Below are 18,779 nucleotides of genomic sequence, written 5' to 3' on the forward strand. Positions count from 1 at the left end.
TTGATTTAGATGGAATATTCCATCACCATCTCGATCAAATTTGATTCCGAGGTAATGATCGATATTTCCGAGGTTTTTCATGTGGAAATATTTGTTAGTTTCCACTTCAAGCCAATCTAACGCTTCTTTGGAGGTTGATGCTGCAATTACATCATCAACATGTACAATGATGTACATTGTTGCATAGCATCTTTTTCCGGTGTACAGACAGGGGTCATTTATGCTCTGCGCAAAACCGCATTCAGTCAGTACTTCATGCAATTTTCTGTTCCACTCAGTAGCTCCCTGTTTCAATCCATAAAGGTTTTTCACAAGCTTGCAAACTTTGCTCGGTTCCTCTGTGTCATAGCCTTTAGGTTGCTGCATGTATACTGTATGGTGTAGGTCGCCATTCAAGAAAGCTGTCTCAATGTCATAGTGATTCACATGCATTTTACGTTTAGCTGCTAAAGTGAGCAAGATCCTAAGGGTTGTTGGCTTTGCCACTGGAGCAAATACCTGGTCATAATCTTCCCCGTATTTTTGACTGAAGCCTTGTGCCACCAGACGGGCTTTGTATCTTGTCGGTTTACCATGTGGATCACGTTTAATTTTATATATCCATTTGCTTCCAACAACATTTGCTTCTGGTGGTGGATTGGCCAACAACCATGTTCCATTTTTCTCGAGTGCACAAATTTCCGCATCCATTGCCTTTATCCACTCATTCGCATCTTTTCCGTTGACGGCTTCATCGTAGGTTTTCGGTTCAGAAACAACCGTACTTGGCATTGCTTCAATCAATCTGTCTGGGTGACGACCTTTGTTGTTTCTCGTAGAGCGACGGAGTGGCAGATTGTCCTCAGATTGCTTGTTAAAGATGGCTTTTTCATTTAGGTTAACTTCCACTTCGCTTTTGCTGTCATCTTCACTGTGGTAATGTGGGAGGGATGAATTGTTGGTCGAGCCCATGTTGTCATGTGGATCTCCTTCTATGAAGACAACGTCACGACTTATCTTAATTTTCTTGGTTACGATATCCAGCAATCGATAAGCTTTGCTGCCACTTTCATATCCCACAAATCTTGTTTCAGTTGCCTTTACATCCAGTTTCTTTCTTACTCCAAAAGGAACTCTTGTGTAAGCAATACATCCAAAACGGCGGAAGTACTCAATATTTGGCTTCTTACCTTGCCATTTCTCATATGGTGTGATTGGATCCTTTTTTGATGGTAATCTGTTCTGGATATGATTTGCCGTCATTAATGCCTCACCCCAGTAGCATTTTCCTAATTCTGCATCATGCAGCATTGTTCTTACCATCTCACAAAGAGAGCGATTTTTCCGTTCTGCCTTGCCATTCTGTTGAGGGCAATCTGGTGCTGTGGTCTGAATTTTAATACCATGTTCTTTGAAAAATTTACGCAGGTCTTCATTCATGTACTCAGTTCCTCTATCAGATCGGAACTTTTTCACCTTGCATCCCATTTGTGTTTCAACATAATTTACATATTCCTTTATTTTTACATTAGCCTCGGTCTTGTGCTTCAACAGATAAACTTTGGTATAACCAGTATAATCATCTATAATCGTTATGTAATATCTATTTCCACCAGGGGTTCTCACTTGCATGGGTCCACACAAGTCACTGTGCAAGAGCTCAAGCTTTGTACTACTTCTATTCATCGATTCTTTTGGAAATGGTTTCCGCGGCGTTTTATTTTTCATGCAACTTTCGCATCCCACAGTGCACCCGCACTCATTAATTTTCATACCCTCGACACTTTCGGCAGCCATATAACGCATTACAGATGGATCACGGTGGCCACACCTCAAGTGCCACAGATGTACGCACTGTTTCTTGGGCATGGATAATACTTGTAAAGCATTGTGTTGGCTCAACACAAATAGTGATCCCCGAAGCTCAGCCTTTGCATGTGTCTTGCCATCTCGTTTTATGTAGCACTGCATTGTTTTGCTGTCGAAATACACATCATAACCTCTTTGCATCATTTTTAAGACCGACAATAAATTCCCATTTAATTGTGGTACATATAACACATTATCTAATTTTAACTTGCCATTTGAACTATCTTCATTACAAATTAGTTCACCATGTCCAACTCCGCTTGCAGGCACTTCTCTTCCATCAGCCACACGAACAATTTCACGGTTGTTGTTGTTCAACTTTCTGAAGAAGTTCCTGTTGTTTGTCATGTCAGCTGTTGCTGCTGAATCAACATACCAATCCCTTGTAGTCTTCACAGCAAGGCATTGTTTCATACTTAATGGCATATTTTGTGCGCTCACACATGCAGAGTGGCATTCGTATGTTTCATCATTGTCCAACGGATCATACTCTTCCTGGACTTCAGTTAATTTTACTTTGTATTCTTTCTTTTTCTTTCCTCTGCCCAATTCAGGACAATCTCTTTTCAAATGGGGACCCCCACAATAGTAACATCCGGTTTTCTGTTTACGGACCATTGTTTTCAAAGCCGTGGCTTCATCCGTATTCATGGTATGTCCAATCGATCCTCTTGATTGCTTCTCATACTCTTCCATGATCTTAATCTTTACGAATCCAAGAGTGAGGTCCGTATCTGCTCTTGCCTCAAGGGCAGTCGTTAATGTATTATAACTATCAGGCAAACTTCCCAACATAAGAATTCCCATGAGTCTGTCACTCATTTGTTCTCCCGAAGCGGTTAACTCATCTACTAAATCCTCTATACTATTTAAATGTCTTTCCATATCCTGCCCCTCTTCATACTTTAAGTGAAATAATTTCTTATACAGACTTACTTTTTGTGTAAGTGTTGATCTTCGATGATGTTTTTCTAACGATTCCCACATTTCCTTTGAAGTTTTTGCCTTTTTGATGAGCTGTAATTGCGAATCTTCTACCATGAGTCCGATTTTACTTCTTGCTTTTCCATCTTTTAGTTTCCATTCATTCGTCTGTGGCTCAGGTGGTGGATTGCATACAACATCCCATAAGTCACTGTCAATAAGTAGCAGCTCCATTTTAAACCTCCAAGTCGGATAATTACTCCTGTTCAACTTCGTGATAACCGTTTTCACACTGTCGGCCATCTTGTCTTTGTTCTTGTACACGTACGCTAAATAAACCCGTTACGTAAAATAAAACTCTGTCTCACTATTCACTCAGTAAATACCTGTGTCTGGGCCCATAACCTGTTAAATTTATCACTGTTGCAAGTTATGACTTGTTCAGCATGATAGATGATTGCAGGATACAACTTGTCATATATGCAACTTGTTTAAATAGAATCGTACACGCACTACGTTAGGTCCGGTAATGCAAAGGAAGTCACCATGACCGAACAGTGGTTCCCTAAGGGCTCGTCACTAGAGGCGCCAGCATCACTGGCCGTTTATTATATCATAATTTTTTGTAAAAAGTTTTTCTATTATCTAATAAAATGCATACTTACAGACTTTATGTTAATTAATAACTTCAATCATTTTTATTCTAACAAAATATTATCTAGAGATCGAGCTAGATCTCTGAAATGATCTTGATATAACATATGGTATATTTTTCCAGAATATTATAAGTAACGTATTGGACTTATTGATCTCTTCTAAAGAATCCTTCATAAAAGTTTCGACTTTGTTGAAGAATGGAATTTATTGCTTAGAGTCGATCAATAATCTTATAAACAGTATAATTCATAAGTGAAAAACTTCTCGTAACCAAATAACTATCACATATTGTTAGTACAAGTATCTTGTTTTTATTAACCATCTGCATTGACAAAATCTCTCTCATCAGTTTATAATCCAACATGCTCATGATCATGATTTATCAAAATGACAAGTACCATTAAAGTATAAAACTCCTTTTTTTAAAATTATTTCTTTACTCTATCCAAAATTAAAGTGTAATTGTTGATCTATCAAAAATCATAATTGAAGGTTGAGAGTTTTTGCAAACATATTATATTTTCATATTTTAAAAATATTAAATCATTTTAATAAAAAAAACAAATTACAATTTCTAAAGTTATAGTTGCAATTTATTTGAATTAATAAGAAAATTGCAGATTAATTGGGCTGCAATTGAAAAAAATTGTAGACCTATAAATTTCCACTGTCATTCCTCTGTCTTTCCTTAATCTCAAGAACAGAGTTAGATAGAGGAAAGATTATGGATAGGAGGCCAGGCCCTGATTAACTATATATGAACTTCTGATGCAAACCGAAAGTCGTGTTATTTCAATTCAAAATTTTCTCCTGAAACGTGTTATATAAATAACTGGCACAACTCTATTGTCAAAGGAAAAGTATGATGTACGGGAGCAAGCCACTAATTTGAGATGGAGAGCATATATTTTAAATTAAATTAATTAAAAATTGCAGCTTGGCATTGTGACGATGCCACAATAAATAATTGCTCATTTATTATATATTTAATTTAAAAAGTTGTAAATGATACTCATTTATTAAAATATAATTTTAAAAATAATGCTTTTGTAAAAATTAAACATTGATGGCAATTTTTTTAGGAAGTAATATTTTATGCAGGATTTTGGGCTTATGAAGTTGGAAAAATGATCGGTCTCGAATTACCATTGGTACCAATTCATCATCAATATATTGTTACGTCGAGTATTCCTGAAGTAAAAGCATTGAAAGTAAGATCATTTTAACCAATTATTTAATTGCTTTTATGATATAAATTTGTATTTAAAGTTAGTTAAAATAGCAAAAGATAAACAATAAATAATTTTATTTTTAAAATTTGAAAACTAGATAAACAAGATTATTTTAATTGTAAGTAAAGTGTGAATGTCAAAAAAAGCTTACATTATTTAATTAATTCCACAAAGCATTTTATAATTATAGGAAAATGTTTTATTACTATTGTACATATGTTATTAGAAGCCAAGATAGTATTTTTAGCTTAGTAAAATGCAATAAGTTATTAAACTATAGTTTATTACTTAATGATTCAAGTTATTCATTTTTTTAAAATAAAAAAAATGAATTACAATTTTCTCACAGAGTTGCTTTTCATAAAAATATAATCTTTTCTAACAAAATAAATATCAATTTTAAAATAATATGAGTGGAAATAAGAGTTTTAGGTAAAAATTTCAGCAAATGTTTGCTTAGATATCTAAGTTATAATCATTCAATAAGTTTTTCAAAATAACAGTTTATAATTTATACAAAACAATTAAAGCTTTTTCAATATTTTGCTTAAATAAATAAATGTTAAAAAGGGAATTGATTACACAAATAATATAAAAAAAAAATAGCCTACATTAAAAAATTTAGCTTTTAACTTTTAATTTTCTGTTTGTCTATACAATTAATATACAGATTATCTATAAGATATTGTTCAAGTGTAGAAAAAATTTGGATATAAATGTATGTAAAATTTAAGTGTTAAATATATATATATGAATTTTATTGTTAAATTACATCACAATTTTAAGAAACTCAACTTTAAAAACTGAAACAACAGTCAAATAAACTATATAGATAATAAAATATGATTCTATATTATGAGAATTTGAGTCTTCGAAGTTATTAATCTATTCTTTGTTAATACAGGAAATCCTCATTAGTTCGAAGTTCAAGGGATAAAGTAATCGCGAATTTGAATTACAGAGTTTCAAATTACCGAGATTTACATATTTCTGTACAATATGCCAAATGTCGTGTAACTGATGTAATTAAGTTAATGGAATAAGGCTACATATAAAGAATGCTACCTTTTGTTAATTAATAATATAAATAAACTGCAGGTAAACAGCAAGTGTCCAGTGAGAACCTAACAGGTTGCCAGATAGATTTTATGTAAAAAGTAAGGGAATTCTCAAAATGTAGCCCAAATTATTTTTAAAGTGACCCAAAAAGTAGTAAGTCACCCAAATTTAGTAGCCTATAGCCTCAATCTGCTACACGCAGCTCAATCTTGCCCAGCTGCATTTTACGAGATAAGAGAAAAAAGGGTATTCCATTGGTAAGGTAACACTCAAAAATGTGTATAGAAGTATGGCTTTGCTTATACAGTAGTATAAACAAAGCCATGTTCACCAGATTAGAGTTGTTCTTGGTCTATTGTTCTCTTATGGTATGGAAGCACTTTGATGAATTAGTTAACATACTCGTATCACAGTTTGGACAGAATTTTCACTTCAAATTTTGAAATAGCCATTTTCAAACTAACTGAATTCCTTAACATGTGAATTTCTATATCTCTGGCCACACAAATAGTACAGTTACAAACTAATGGGATTTTGAACTATCAGAGTTCGAATTAATGAGTATTTCTTGTACCATAATGAAATGAAGTAATTGATCTCTCTCATTTGTGAGAATCTGAAATTCTTAATTGACTTAGAACAAAGTATTAGAAAGTCAATTAAGTCAGTTCTTTAATTCTGTGATTCTCATCTAAGCTTAACATCCTTCCACTATTGCTAAGATTTTCACACAAGAGATGATACATTGTCATTAGTTCAGAGGTTGCTGGGAATTTTGTAGTTTCAAGAGCACAACACTAGTTCTTGCTCTTCAAATTAGCTTGTTCACTGCCACATAAACTCGTAAATCCAACATATGAGAACTCAGTATTCAAATACTTATGTCAAGTTCTCAGAAACAGCATAAACTTTTTAGAATCAATGGGATAATAAATGTTGGTCCTTATCAAAATCTTTGTTATGAATTGTATTAATTGGTTGACCACTGTACACAGATGATATAATCTGTCATTCTCTCTCTCACTTTCATGCCCAACAATTTGACACAATAAAATGTTCAGATGTAAAGAATTATGTGATATAAATACTTAAAAAATTTTTACTTCAAATATATTGTTGATAATATCAGAACATTGTCATTCTCCATCCAGAATCCACATTGACCTTTGACAAGGCATGTCCTGTATTACATAGTATAGAGGTTTGTGTAGGCCAACCACTCAGGCCTGACCATGATTGTCACAAAACCATAGGCCTTGCACTATTTATGTTCTCCTGTAGGTATGGAGAAACTGACCACAGATTTTTGAAATAATTTATCTTGAACTGAATATCAAAAATTTGTTATTGAAAAACAAAAAAATTGAGAAATTTTTATTGAAAAAAAAAAATGTATGTTAATTTGTCAATTTTCTTTCAGTGGGACTTTGATAGTGAATTCCTTGTATAAGATGGAAGCTAATTAACCATAATATTAAACTAAAAGTATATATTCTTGATTAAACAAATGATAAGTTTGAATACAGCAATTTTTCCTTGGTACTACTTTTAAATACTTAAAATGAGCTTGTTTTTTAATTCATCAGCTGGATTTGTCTGACTTCATATCTAGATTTTTACATACAACTTGATTGAAATTATTAAGTTTCCAATTTTTAATATATTGTTTAAAATACTTTAAGTTATAAATTATTTACATTTTAATGATTATATGAAAAACATTTTCAGTGATTATTAAAGCATATTAACAAATTATAATTGACATTATTTTGATTAGAAAGAACCACCTGTATTGAGGCATTTGGAAGGTTCGTTTTATCTTCGGAAAGAGCGAGATGGCTTGCTTGTAGGTCCTTATGAACATCAAGATAAAATGAAACTCTGTGAAGATTGGATCATAAATGGTGTACCACCTGGTAAATAATAGTCTAAATATTTGTACTAGTACAGTTGAATTTTGTTATAATTGTGAAAATATTATTTCTTTGTTAAAAGAAATACACGTGAAACCAAAATAAAAATGAAAAAAGTAAATTTTAATTTAAGTAAAAGATAATATCTACAGGTTCTTTTCAAATGCCAGTATATTTTCTGTCCTGACAGATGGAAATAAACGTTTTACAAAAATTCCCCGACTTATACATAACTCGTGACAAAAGAAAAATAATTAAACTAATCTTATGCTAATGCTATACTATTATGAACACGAATAAAAAAATAAAAATTAAAACTAATATTAAACTAAAGGAGAAGAATAAAGGACAGGTAAGAAAATGTAAGAAGTTAGGAAAGGGGTACCCAGTGTTGGTCCTTGAGGTCTTCAAAAAAATCGGTCGAGGGTCTTGCACAAAATATGTAGAGGGGATTCTCTTTTTCCTTTCAGTTCATTCGCTTGCCAAAATTCACAGTTAATTCTCATGAATCGATCACAACGAATTCTTTAGTCTGTCGATCAAACGCTACTCTTTCTCTTCTGTACGCTGCCCGAATGCACCAGAAGCTCCTCTCTCTTCCACTTTCTTGAGTCCGAATCCTTTTTGTTCTATCCTTTACGACCCTTCTGCCCTCTAGTTTTGTCCTCGACCCCTCAGGGGTCGCGCACCCTTTCTTTGTTTTAGGGGATACACTATGACCATATAAGGAAAGGAATGTCAGAGAGACATTCCAAAGAGGAAAAACAATAGGTAAAGAGAAGTAAAGGGGATGAAAACATGAGAAAGTGAAATTAAAAATAATAAAATATACACTATATACAAACACATGGCATACAGCCACATAATATCAATTTAAGTATCACCTGAACAAGTGTAAAATATTCTGTTAATTTGAATTAATTTCAATTAAAACATGTCATTTTTCCTGTTTTCCTTAATACAATATGTGGTATGTGAGATGATGTAATTCATATATATCATCATAATCAGATCAAATATAATTTTTCAAAAATTAGATATACTTTACAAATAAAACCATCCCCCCTTTTTTCTTTGAAGTTCTTATGTTGTGGTCAAAATGTTTTTGTAGTTCAGTAAAATCTGTAAATCAGTTGGGTGGTGAGATGTGGCTTCAACATATCCAGCACAGACCACACATGAAAAATTCATGGGAGTTGCTTACTCAGATTCAGTTTCTGATTTCCAGAGCAATATGCTAACATCTTATTTGTCTCAGCCATTCAGCAGTTTCAAGAACACAACACTAGTTCTTGGTCTTCAAATTAGCTTGTTCATTGCCACATAAACTCATAAGGACCACATATGAGAACTCGGTATTCAAATATTTGTCAAGTTCTCAGGAACAGCATAAACTTTCAGAATCAAATAGTTCTTGACTTTTGCATTCAAACACTACCATTTTTATTTGGAATCACTTTAAAGTTATTTGAATAAAACCTAGTAATAAACTATTTTTATTACATGTATAAAAACGATTTTACTATATATTTCCCAAATAGAAATTAAACAATTTTATTATTTTATCTTCATGTATGTATATATATATATATATATATATATATTATAAATGAGGATGTTTGTTTGTTCACTATGCACTCTTTGGCTGTTTGACCAATTGCTACAAAACAACAGTTACTTTCACATACTTCTAACATAGATAATATCAACATGCCACACAATATTGATTGGATTTCTATATATCAATTAATTTTAGTGTACATTTGATTCTCTGGATTTACATGTAGCACCATCTACTGTGACAATAATATAGCACAAAGTAGATGTTCTATATAATTACTGGTATCATATAGCACTCACCTGCATGGAATCGAAAGTATTATACTGTAAAAACTATAGAAGTATTTAATTTTCTACACTAACAGCTCTGGTTTTTTTTCATTTCTGAATGGTACTTTCTTAATTCTAATAAGTGCCCACCAGTGGACGATTGGCTAGAACCACCAAGTACTGGTAGTTGGTTGTGGGTTTGTGCATGGCCAATGGGCTGGCAATGTGGAGTTTTCCAGTTTTTTCATATTAGTAGCCAGTAGTAGCTAAATAGTGGCCAGTTTCCTATGTAAGTCCTCCTGGGAGGCATCCCCCTCAGCAGATTGTCCACATGTTGCATTGACATACTCAAATACACCAAACTAATTCTGAGAATTTTACTATAAACTCTATTTTCCAGAATGTACTTTCCATGTAGTTTATAGGCATTGTAATAATGTACTTAAAATAAGTTTTACCAAATACGTTTTTGAAATTTACAATTAATAATGCTGGGCATAACAATTACTGCGACAGGTACTTTATAAACCCATCATTTAAAAAGTAACTTTACCACTTTATTATCATTTAAAAGAAATTATTTTCTATAGCATTTCAAAAGATTTCATATAAGACTTATTTAAATTGCTTTTAACATTAAAGTTAGCAACTTCAATCACATGCCATCACAACCTATCACTTTTCAAATATTAATAGTAGACCTTTTAAAAGTTACAACCTGAGGTATGCTGATGATACTCTTATTATAGTATCCAGTGAATCAGAACTTGAATATATTATGGAAAGACTTGAAACTGCAAGCAGGGAATATGGATTACTAATTAACAGAAATAAAACGAAAGTCATGATCGATCATTCCTTGATACGGGCTAAGGAAATCACTGACTATAAGATAGTCAATGAATTTGTTTACATTGGTTCACTTCTCATGAATAAAGGAGGATGTGATAATGAAATAAAATGCAGAATTTGCCTTGCTTGCAATGCAACCTCTAAACTGTATAGAATTCGGAAAGATTCTGCAATTTCTAACTTTAATAAACTAAAGCTCATAAGAGTGCTAATTTTTCTGATTGCCCTGTATGCTGCAGAAACCTGGACCATAACTGTCACATCACAGAGGAAATGGATTTGAGAAACAAATTCTAGAAGGGAAGATTAATGGCAAACGCCCTAAAGGCAGATGTTGGAATAGGTGGGCAGACCAAGTAATGGCGATTACAGGACATACAACACATGAAGCCATCCAAATTAAACAACACCGTGAAAAGTGGAAGGATACAATTAAAGCCATCAATTCATAATATCACCACGCCCTCTGAAAGGGCAAAGGACTAAGAAGAAGAATTAGACCAGTATTAATTAGTAGTCGTTGACCATCCACTCTTTCGGGAGGAGATCAACGACTACTTTTGGTCAAATTAACTTCAGCCCTTTCTTTCTATCAGACCAACTGGAATAGAAAATCTATAGAATACAAAGTTACCAGCTAGCACAAAATATGTTATAAGGAGTTTTTGAGAGTGCAGAGTTTAAATATTTGATTCATTGGCAGGTTACCATTTGATATTTGGCTTGTGAATGGGACAATAAATTAGAATTAATATTAGAAAAAGTTATCTAAATTTTTTAGGATATATCATATTTTCAATTTCTGCCTACTTGACCAATGAAATTGTGCCATTCTGTACTACCTGAGTATCGTGATGATAATAGGCTAAAATAACCAAACTCTTTATATGGTTTTTCGTTTTAATGTTTGTTGTTGTTACTTTTTGCCCAGGCAGTGCCAGAGCAATCTGCTAGTAAAGATATAAAACTGTTAGAGAGGACCAATTATTTATTTTTAATATAATTTAATGATAATAAGAAATCAGAAATTTATTATTTTTTTAATTTAGTCAAATCTGTAATGATTTATTCTGTTTAAGAAAAATAAAAAATAGCTTTGTCATTTCTAATAAGCTTATAATTTAAACTAATGCATTTTAATTATTAGTCTGTGCTAATAATCATAATAATAATAATTCAATTTTTGCACAGGGTTTGGAAAAGAATTATTCCAACCAGATTTAGATAGGTTAACAGACCATTTAGAAGTTGCAATGGACCTAGTTCCTGTGTTAAGGACTGCCAATATTCAAACAACAGTTAGTGGACCAATAATGTATACACCAGATTTATCGCCTTTAGTTGGTCCATTTATAGATTATCCTAATTTATGGATGGCTGCTGGTTTTGGGTAAAGGTTTGTTTTAATTACATATCTTGCAGTTCAATGTATTATTATTACTAATGCAACAAGTTTTCATACTTATATATAATTCATAAATAGATATGGAATTATTCATTCTGGTGGAATAGGAAAATATCTGGCTGATTGGATAATCACAGGAGAACCACCATATGACCTTATCGAAACTGATCCTAATCGTTTCAGTAAATGGACAACAAGGTTAGTAACATTTTAAATGGTTACTATAGATAATTGATTGTGATGAAACATTAACATCTAAACAAGATAAAACATCAGTGCATAAAAGAAATGTTCTATACAAAATGTGATATTTGAATATTGTCACATTTCATATAGAATGTTCTTTCTTTAAAAATTTGTTCAATTAATTGCATTTGATTTATGGAAACATAAAAACCTGACAAAGGTCTCCAAAAATGATCAAAAACGTTTATTTTATCCAATAAAATGAACCTGCTGGAACCAACACAAGGTGTCCGAGTAAACATATTACAGTAGAGAGTCGTTTATCCGAATCAATTGGGAACTGGGGTTGTTTGGATAACTGATTTTTTGGATAACCAATTATGTACAAAAAAATATATTAATCTGTCCGATGTCGAAATTTTTCTCCGTTGCGTCGCTTTGTGTTGAATTTTCGTCGATTTTAAGCCTAACGAAAATTTTTATAATAATAATAGAGGCTATTGTATCGTTAAAAATTATTTCTTTATTTTGTACAAACAAAATAAATATATTGAAAAATATAAAAACATACTAGATTTACTTCTAAAGTATAATTTTTATCAAAAAAGTTTGATTCAGCACGACACAGTCCGACTGGAAAGCATTCGGATAACTGATGTTCAGATAAACGACTCTCAACTGTATTGTAATAACATAATTAAATTTAATTATAAATGGAAAGTGTTTATAAACATTGGTAAAATATTTAAAATTAAAGTATTTGAGATTTAAAGTAGTTAGGTATTTACAGCTCTAAACAGTATACTTCAAATGTATTAAATTTCTCCTTCTATTATTAAAAAATGTTGAAATAGAAGGATTAATTAAATTAAATAGCAGTGACAATAAACCTATTGTTATATTAGTCAAACATTAGATCTAATCAAAATATGAGATATAATTATATATATTTTTCTTTATAAAAACAATCAGCTTTTAAATATCAGTTGCCTAAAATACATTCACTGATCCTTTACTACCAGCTCAGTTAGATAGCCAAAACAATATTAATTATAAATATAAGATACAAATCTTACATTTATAATTAAGATTGTTTTGGCTATCTAAAAATGTGTGTAACTATATCATTGTATTATTTATTTAAAGGAATTATGTGTTTGAAAAAGCAAGAGAATCATATGGAATGAACAATAGCTATACTTATCCTAAAGAGGAACGATGGGCAGGAAGGCCAACAACAAGAGTTCCCACTATTTATAATCAGTTGTTAAACTCTGGTGCAGAAATGGGATTTCATGCAGGTATTTATTGTGTTTTAAATTTTTTTATAAAATCCATTTTTAATAGATTCTATCAAAAAATTAGTTTTAATTAGATACAAAAAGTTAAACATATGCCATCAATATTAATTGTTTTTCATATATTATTGTACAATATCACAGTGAAATTTGATCAGTGTGTATAACATACGAATGGGGTTATCAACGATATTTTCCTGGTCATAGTTTTCATTTTGTCACTCTTATTAGTAAACTAAAAAAAATTATGTTGCAATTTTGCTGTTTTCATTATTTTGTAAATTAATTAATAATATATTTTTAATTAAAATAAAAACAGCAAAACTGTAATGTGATTTGATTTTTTTAATCTAACTATTATGTCTTAACTACTAAGAAAAAGAACAAGTCCATGACTCTTTATAATTGTCTTTATTGGACTTATTTTATGTAAGACACTGGCCAGGGAAAGGACAAGGGTTCCTTTGTTAGCTATTTTTTATATCCTTATGCCCTGAGGCAATAGCATTGCCAGTCATACAAACCCTGAGTCAATGGTGTTGCCAATACATAATACTAACAAGAGTGACAAAAGAGGAAACTATAAAAGGAGAATGTCATCAATAAGCCCATTCATACAAACTGATCAAATTTCATTGCAGCGTATTATACATTATTACCATGATCAATAAAACTATTTGAATCATAGCTTATGCAGGTTATAAACTTTATATAGTGACTCTATATAATGCAGTTTACCTCTTTGTATTATCCTCTCTAAACTGCATGATTTTTTCAAATTTATTAGTTCTGTCCAGGCAAGGAAGTAGGTGGTTCAGCTGCCCTATCCATTGTTCCAAATGATAAAACTAAATAATCAAATAGAATTTTTAGATACAATTTTTAACATTTAAATATTTTTGTACTGTTTTGTTTGTGCATTATTTAATAGTATTATATTAAATTAATTTCAAAAATTTTTCCAACAGAAGGGTTCTAGACACACTTCCTCAGATATTCTGTAACTTCTACACTCCTAGTAAGGCTACATTTTGCTAGAGTCACCCTTACTATAGTTGGTCTAACTATCACCACAGTTCTTTTATATGAATAGTATTTGAATTAGGTGACAATTGATACAATTAAATTGTTTCCCATATAGATAATGTAAAAGCTAAAATCATAATTAACCAAAAAATTTCCAGAAATTCAAACTGAATCTACAAAGCTTCCTCTTGATTAGTGTCATGACAATCTTGACATGTGATAGATGGTAAAAAAAGACCAACTAAATCACTTTAAATAATAATAAAATTACAATTTCACTCTTTTAGTAATGTTAAAATTCAAAATTATACTAGAAGTCTTATTTAATAATTCATATAATAATTTTCATTTTAGGATGGGAACAACCAGCTTGGTTTGCATCAAAAAGTGACAAAAAAGGATATATTCCTAGTTTTCGTCGTACAAATTGGTTTGAACCAGTAGGCAGAGAATGTAATTTAGTTTTGAATGCTATTGGTATTATTGATTTATCTCCATTTGGAAAATTAGAGTTGCTAGGAAAGGATGCTACAGCATTTTTGGATAGAATTGTTGCAAATAATGTACCAAAAGTAAGGCATTTTTATATCAATCATTTTATATTTCCATATATATTAACTAATAAAGTTAAATATTACTTCTGTTGTGTTTTGATAAGTTAGTAAAATTTTACTATAACATTTATTAATTTTTGACAATTCATAATAAATAAATTTTGTATTAATATTTTAGTTATAAGAATATCATCTTATAAGAATTATATAAACACCATAATACTCAACTTTTGAGCTATCATGCAGTGACAGTTTTGATTTCAGTAACATACAAAAAATTTTTACGTATGGTTTTAATGTTTTATGTTTATTTGAAACCAAATATTATTTGATTTAGGCAACTTAATCAATCTATTCACCATAAAAATAATAAATTTTATAACTCTTCTACCTTAAAATAAAAATTATTTTTACACTAATTCTATTTAATATGAATCTCAACATTTTAGTAAAATATAATTTTATGTGTACTCTATATTTTATACAACTATTTGGATGAAAATTTTAAAACTTTTTAATCAGTTGCATTTAACTTATGTAAAGTAATATTTTAAACTTGAGACTTATTTCACAATATTCACACTCTTACTTTTAAACCATAGTTTAAACTTAGGCAAGTTTCTTAGTAGATCTAGTAATATTTTTCTTAGTTTCTTAAAAAGTGCATTTTTCTCATTTATTAAATTTGAAGAATTGACAACTTTATACTCAAACTCTTCCATCAGCTATGAGGAAACATTATGAATACACAAAATTAAAGCTTTTTGATATAAGGAAATATTCGTAACAACCAACCATATATAAAAAAAGTTGGTAAATTTCTTTTATATCTGGATTCTGTGATCATCTTAAACTGCAGAACAAAGAAAGTAAATGGGAATAATATCATCTATAATCAACTCACAGTATATGATATTGCTTTGTATTCCTTATGATTTGAAGATTTAAATTTTGTGATTTAAATGAGCCTGGTGACAGCACTTTGGCAATTGTATTTAATTACAGTAAAATTGTAATTATTATTTAAGACTGTTTTGAATCTGGAGGATCGCATCAGGTAATTACAGTATATTCTCCTGTTTATTTTAATACATTCCTCTTAGTGCTGAATCTGAAGTTGAAACTTAAATATATAAATATTTATTTGGAAAATTAAGGCATAATAGGAACAATAATTGAGAACAATGATTATATATATATTATAAAAATGTTGAAAAATTACATGAAAAATGTTTTTAGGTATATTCTACAGGATGTGTCCCAAAGAGATGTACTGTACTCTATATATTTGACAATCAAAGAGTGAGTACATCTCTTTGGGACACCCTGTAAAGTTTAATTTTCTAATGTAATTATTAAATTTTCTTTTAGAAAATATTATTTACATCTTTGTCACACATGTGAATTATCAAATGAAGTCTAAATTTTTAGTATGACTATTTATATAAGAATTATAACTTAATTGCTCATTAAATAAATTATATATAATTTAAAAACAGGTAGGCACTACAAATATATCCCACATGCTAAGTTCCAGTGGTCGAGTTTATTCAGAATTAACAGTTACCACTCTGGCAGCTGATCACTTTTTCATTGTTACTGGCTCTGGATCTGAACTGCATGATCTCAGGTATCTTTTATTTTGTACGATTCTTTTAAAATTTATTTCAACAAACAATAATTAAATTCTAGAAAGTTCAAATAAGGTAACATAATCTCTCATAATCTCTGATCAAGTATCAAATTACAGTTTGGTTTTCATTTTGTTTTTAATTGCTATAATATGCATAGAATGTTATGAACAAATTTATTGTTTAACAGTGTTTAATTAATTAAAACTTATCATATTTTTCCAAAAGCCATTTAAAATATTTAACAGAAATCACTATGGTAAGTCTCTTAAAAATTATAGCCCATATTAGCACTCTATAATTCTTATTATAAACAAAAAATATGCATAAGTATTGTTTTCAAACATTTTATAGAAAAATTAAATTAATTTTAAAATTTTATGTAAGCAGTGTTGCCACCTTTTCGAAATTGCTGACCCAGACAGCGACAGCAATTTTGAAAAGGTGGCAACACTGTCTCAAACAGATGGTAACTATTTTTGAAATTCATTTTTGTGTCAGCCAATCTTTATTAAATTTACAAGTTCGCTTTCTTGGGTTTTCAATTTCTTGTTGTCATATTAAATAATTAAAATAGAAATTATGAATGTGTAAACTGAAACTGTCACATTCTCTTTACAATAGGTTTGTCCCAACACAAGTCCCTGACTGGTTTGAGTTTGAAACCATACGAGACATGCGCAATGTCATTTTACAGCCAAGTATTGAACATGGCGCATGCCAGTTTTAAACCAGTTAGTGATTCGTGTTGGAACAAACCTAATATTTGCCAGAGATATTTGCAAGTTTGAATTTTAAAAATACATTTTCTGTCACTTTTAGCCTAGGGATAAGTTTGGGTGAGTGTGTGAAGTTAGTCTTTAACCGTTAAATTTGTAAAAATATTTGCGAGTATTTTATTTTATTTCATCACAATTTCACAATTTCTAAGAAAACCAGACAAATTAATAATTACTCTGGACCATGAACTTAAAAACTGGCTTGTCCAGGTGAAAAATGGCCTGGTGACAGCGCTATATGTAAGCATAAAACAAAAATTCATACTTAAATTAAATATAGTAAAACCCTGTGTAAACTGGAAATGCACAGTACTGAATTATTTTTTTTTTTTTTCAGTTTGGCAGATTTCTGTTTTGAACAGGATTTAGTACTTTTTTCTTTTTTTAACCTTCATTTTTCTGGAAGGCCTACAATTTAAACTGTGTAAAATCACTTAATAAAATTTTTGTTTATAATATCAGATTTAATTCAAAGTGATTCTGACTAAAAATGGGAGGTTTTAATGCAAGCTTTTGTTACTCCCAAGAACTTGTACTGAGTATTTGAATACAGCAAGTCATTAATAGATTCTTGAAAACTGTGATGGTAAATGAAAATAATGTATAACAAAACCAATTTTACCATAGGCTAATTGTCATTCAACAATGATAACTGTAATGATTACAAGTTATACAGATTACTATACAGTCGTTGACAAATGATACAGTACATTTGTATAATTCCAAAACAACAATAAGCAAAGAATTGCTGTACCTCTTGGATGTAATCTTTGAACCATGCCAACAGCAAACACACCAACACCAAAAACTAATGTCTCATTGTGCTGTCAGAAATTTTAATTGCATTTCAGTAATACAGAGACTATTGTTAGTGTGATCTGACTTCTCAAGGAATTTTAATAATAGTGCCCAAACTTTTCAATTGGTGGGCTAAATTGCATATAAGTTATAAGTAGGCAAGTTATATTTTGTATATTCCAAATATACAAAAAGTAGGCTTATTTCTATTGTAGTGAGAGACTTCATCCTAAAAATACTGATACAAAAAAATTTTTCATGCAATAATTTTTCTTCTTCTTTCCAAAAGAGAGGAAAACATTGGCTCTCTTCTTTTGTTTCTTAGGGTCACTTTTGTAATCCGCATACACTATACCTGTGGTTCTCAATTCATGACCCATGAAGCCACTTTAAGTGTCCCATGAAAAAATCAAATATACAATTAAAAATTGTTGCCAAAGAAAAATCAATACACTGTAAAATAATTTTTGTATGGGAATATAATCAGCAAAAGCCAATGACATCATATATGAGTACTAGACAAAGTGCGCTCTTGATTTCGAAAAGATTGCCACCTCTGCTTTAAAGGTAATGTATTGTAAGTATTCCGTGGAAAAAAAAGTCAAAGTTTAGTGTTCCCCGACTTCAAAAAGATTGAGAACCATGGCACTATACCGTGATACTTATGCATAAAGTCATTGTCTCCACATAGCTGTCGTCTTTGGTTAAATCAAGCCAATCTCTGTAATTAACTTGTTTTTAAATATTTGGTGCTTGGTATTACTAATTACTTCATACAAGACAAATT

General features: G+C 30.7%; 1 protein-coding gene across 3 annotated transcripts in view; it reads left to right on the forward strand.

The window, feature by feature from the left end:
* The window catches only part of LOC136989993 (dimethylglycine dehydrogenase, mitochondrial-like), a 53,629-nt gene that overhangs the window by 21,924 nt on the left and 12,926 nt on the right, over positions 1-18,779 (forward strand). For all 3 annotated transcript variants that reach the window (XM_067288305.1, XM_067288303.1, XM_067288304.1), the window contains exons 6-12: positions 4,531-4,640; positions 7,498-7,636; positions 11,507-11,705; positions 11,799-11,918; positions 13,053-13,207; positions 14,585-14,802; positions 16,284-16,414. In XM_067288305.1, coding sequence (XP_067144406.1) covers positions 4,531-4,640; positions 7,498-7,636; positions 11,507-11,705; positions 11,799-11,918; positions 13,053-13,207; positions 14,585-14,802; positions 16,284-16,414 — 1,072 coding nt within the window. The remainder of the gene's footprint in view (positions 1-4,530; positions 4,641-7,497; positions 7,637-11,506; positions 11,706-11,798; positions 11,919-13,052; positions 13,208-14,584; positions 14,803-16,283; positions 16,415-18,779) is intronic.

The sequence above is a fragment of the Centruroides vittatus genome, unplaced genomic scaffold (genome assembly GCF_030686945.1).
Source record: "Centruroides vittatus isolate TY-2023 unplaced genomic scaffold, ASM3068694v2 scaffold_861, whole genome shotgun sequence".
Lineage (NCBI taxonomy): Eukaryota > Metazoa > Arthropoda > Arachnida > Scorpiones > Buthidae > Centruroides > Centruroides vittatus.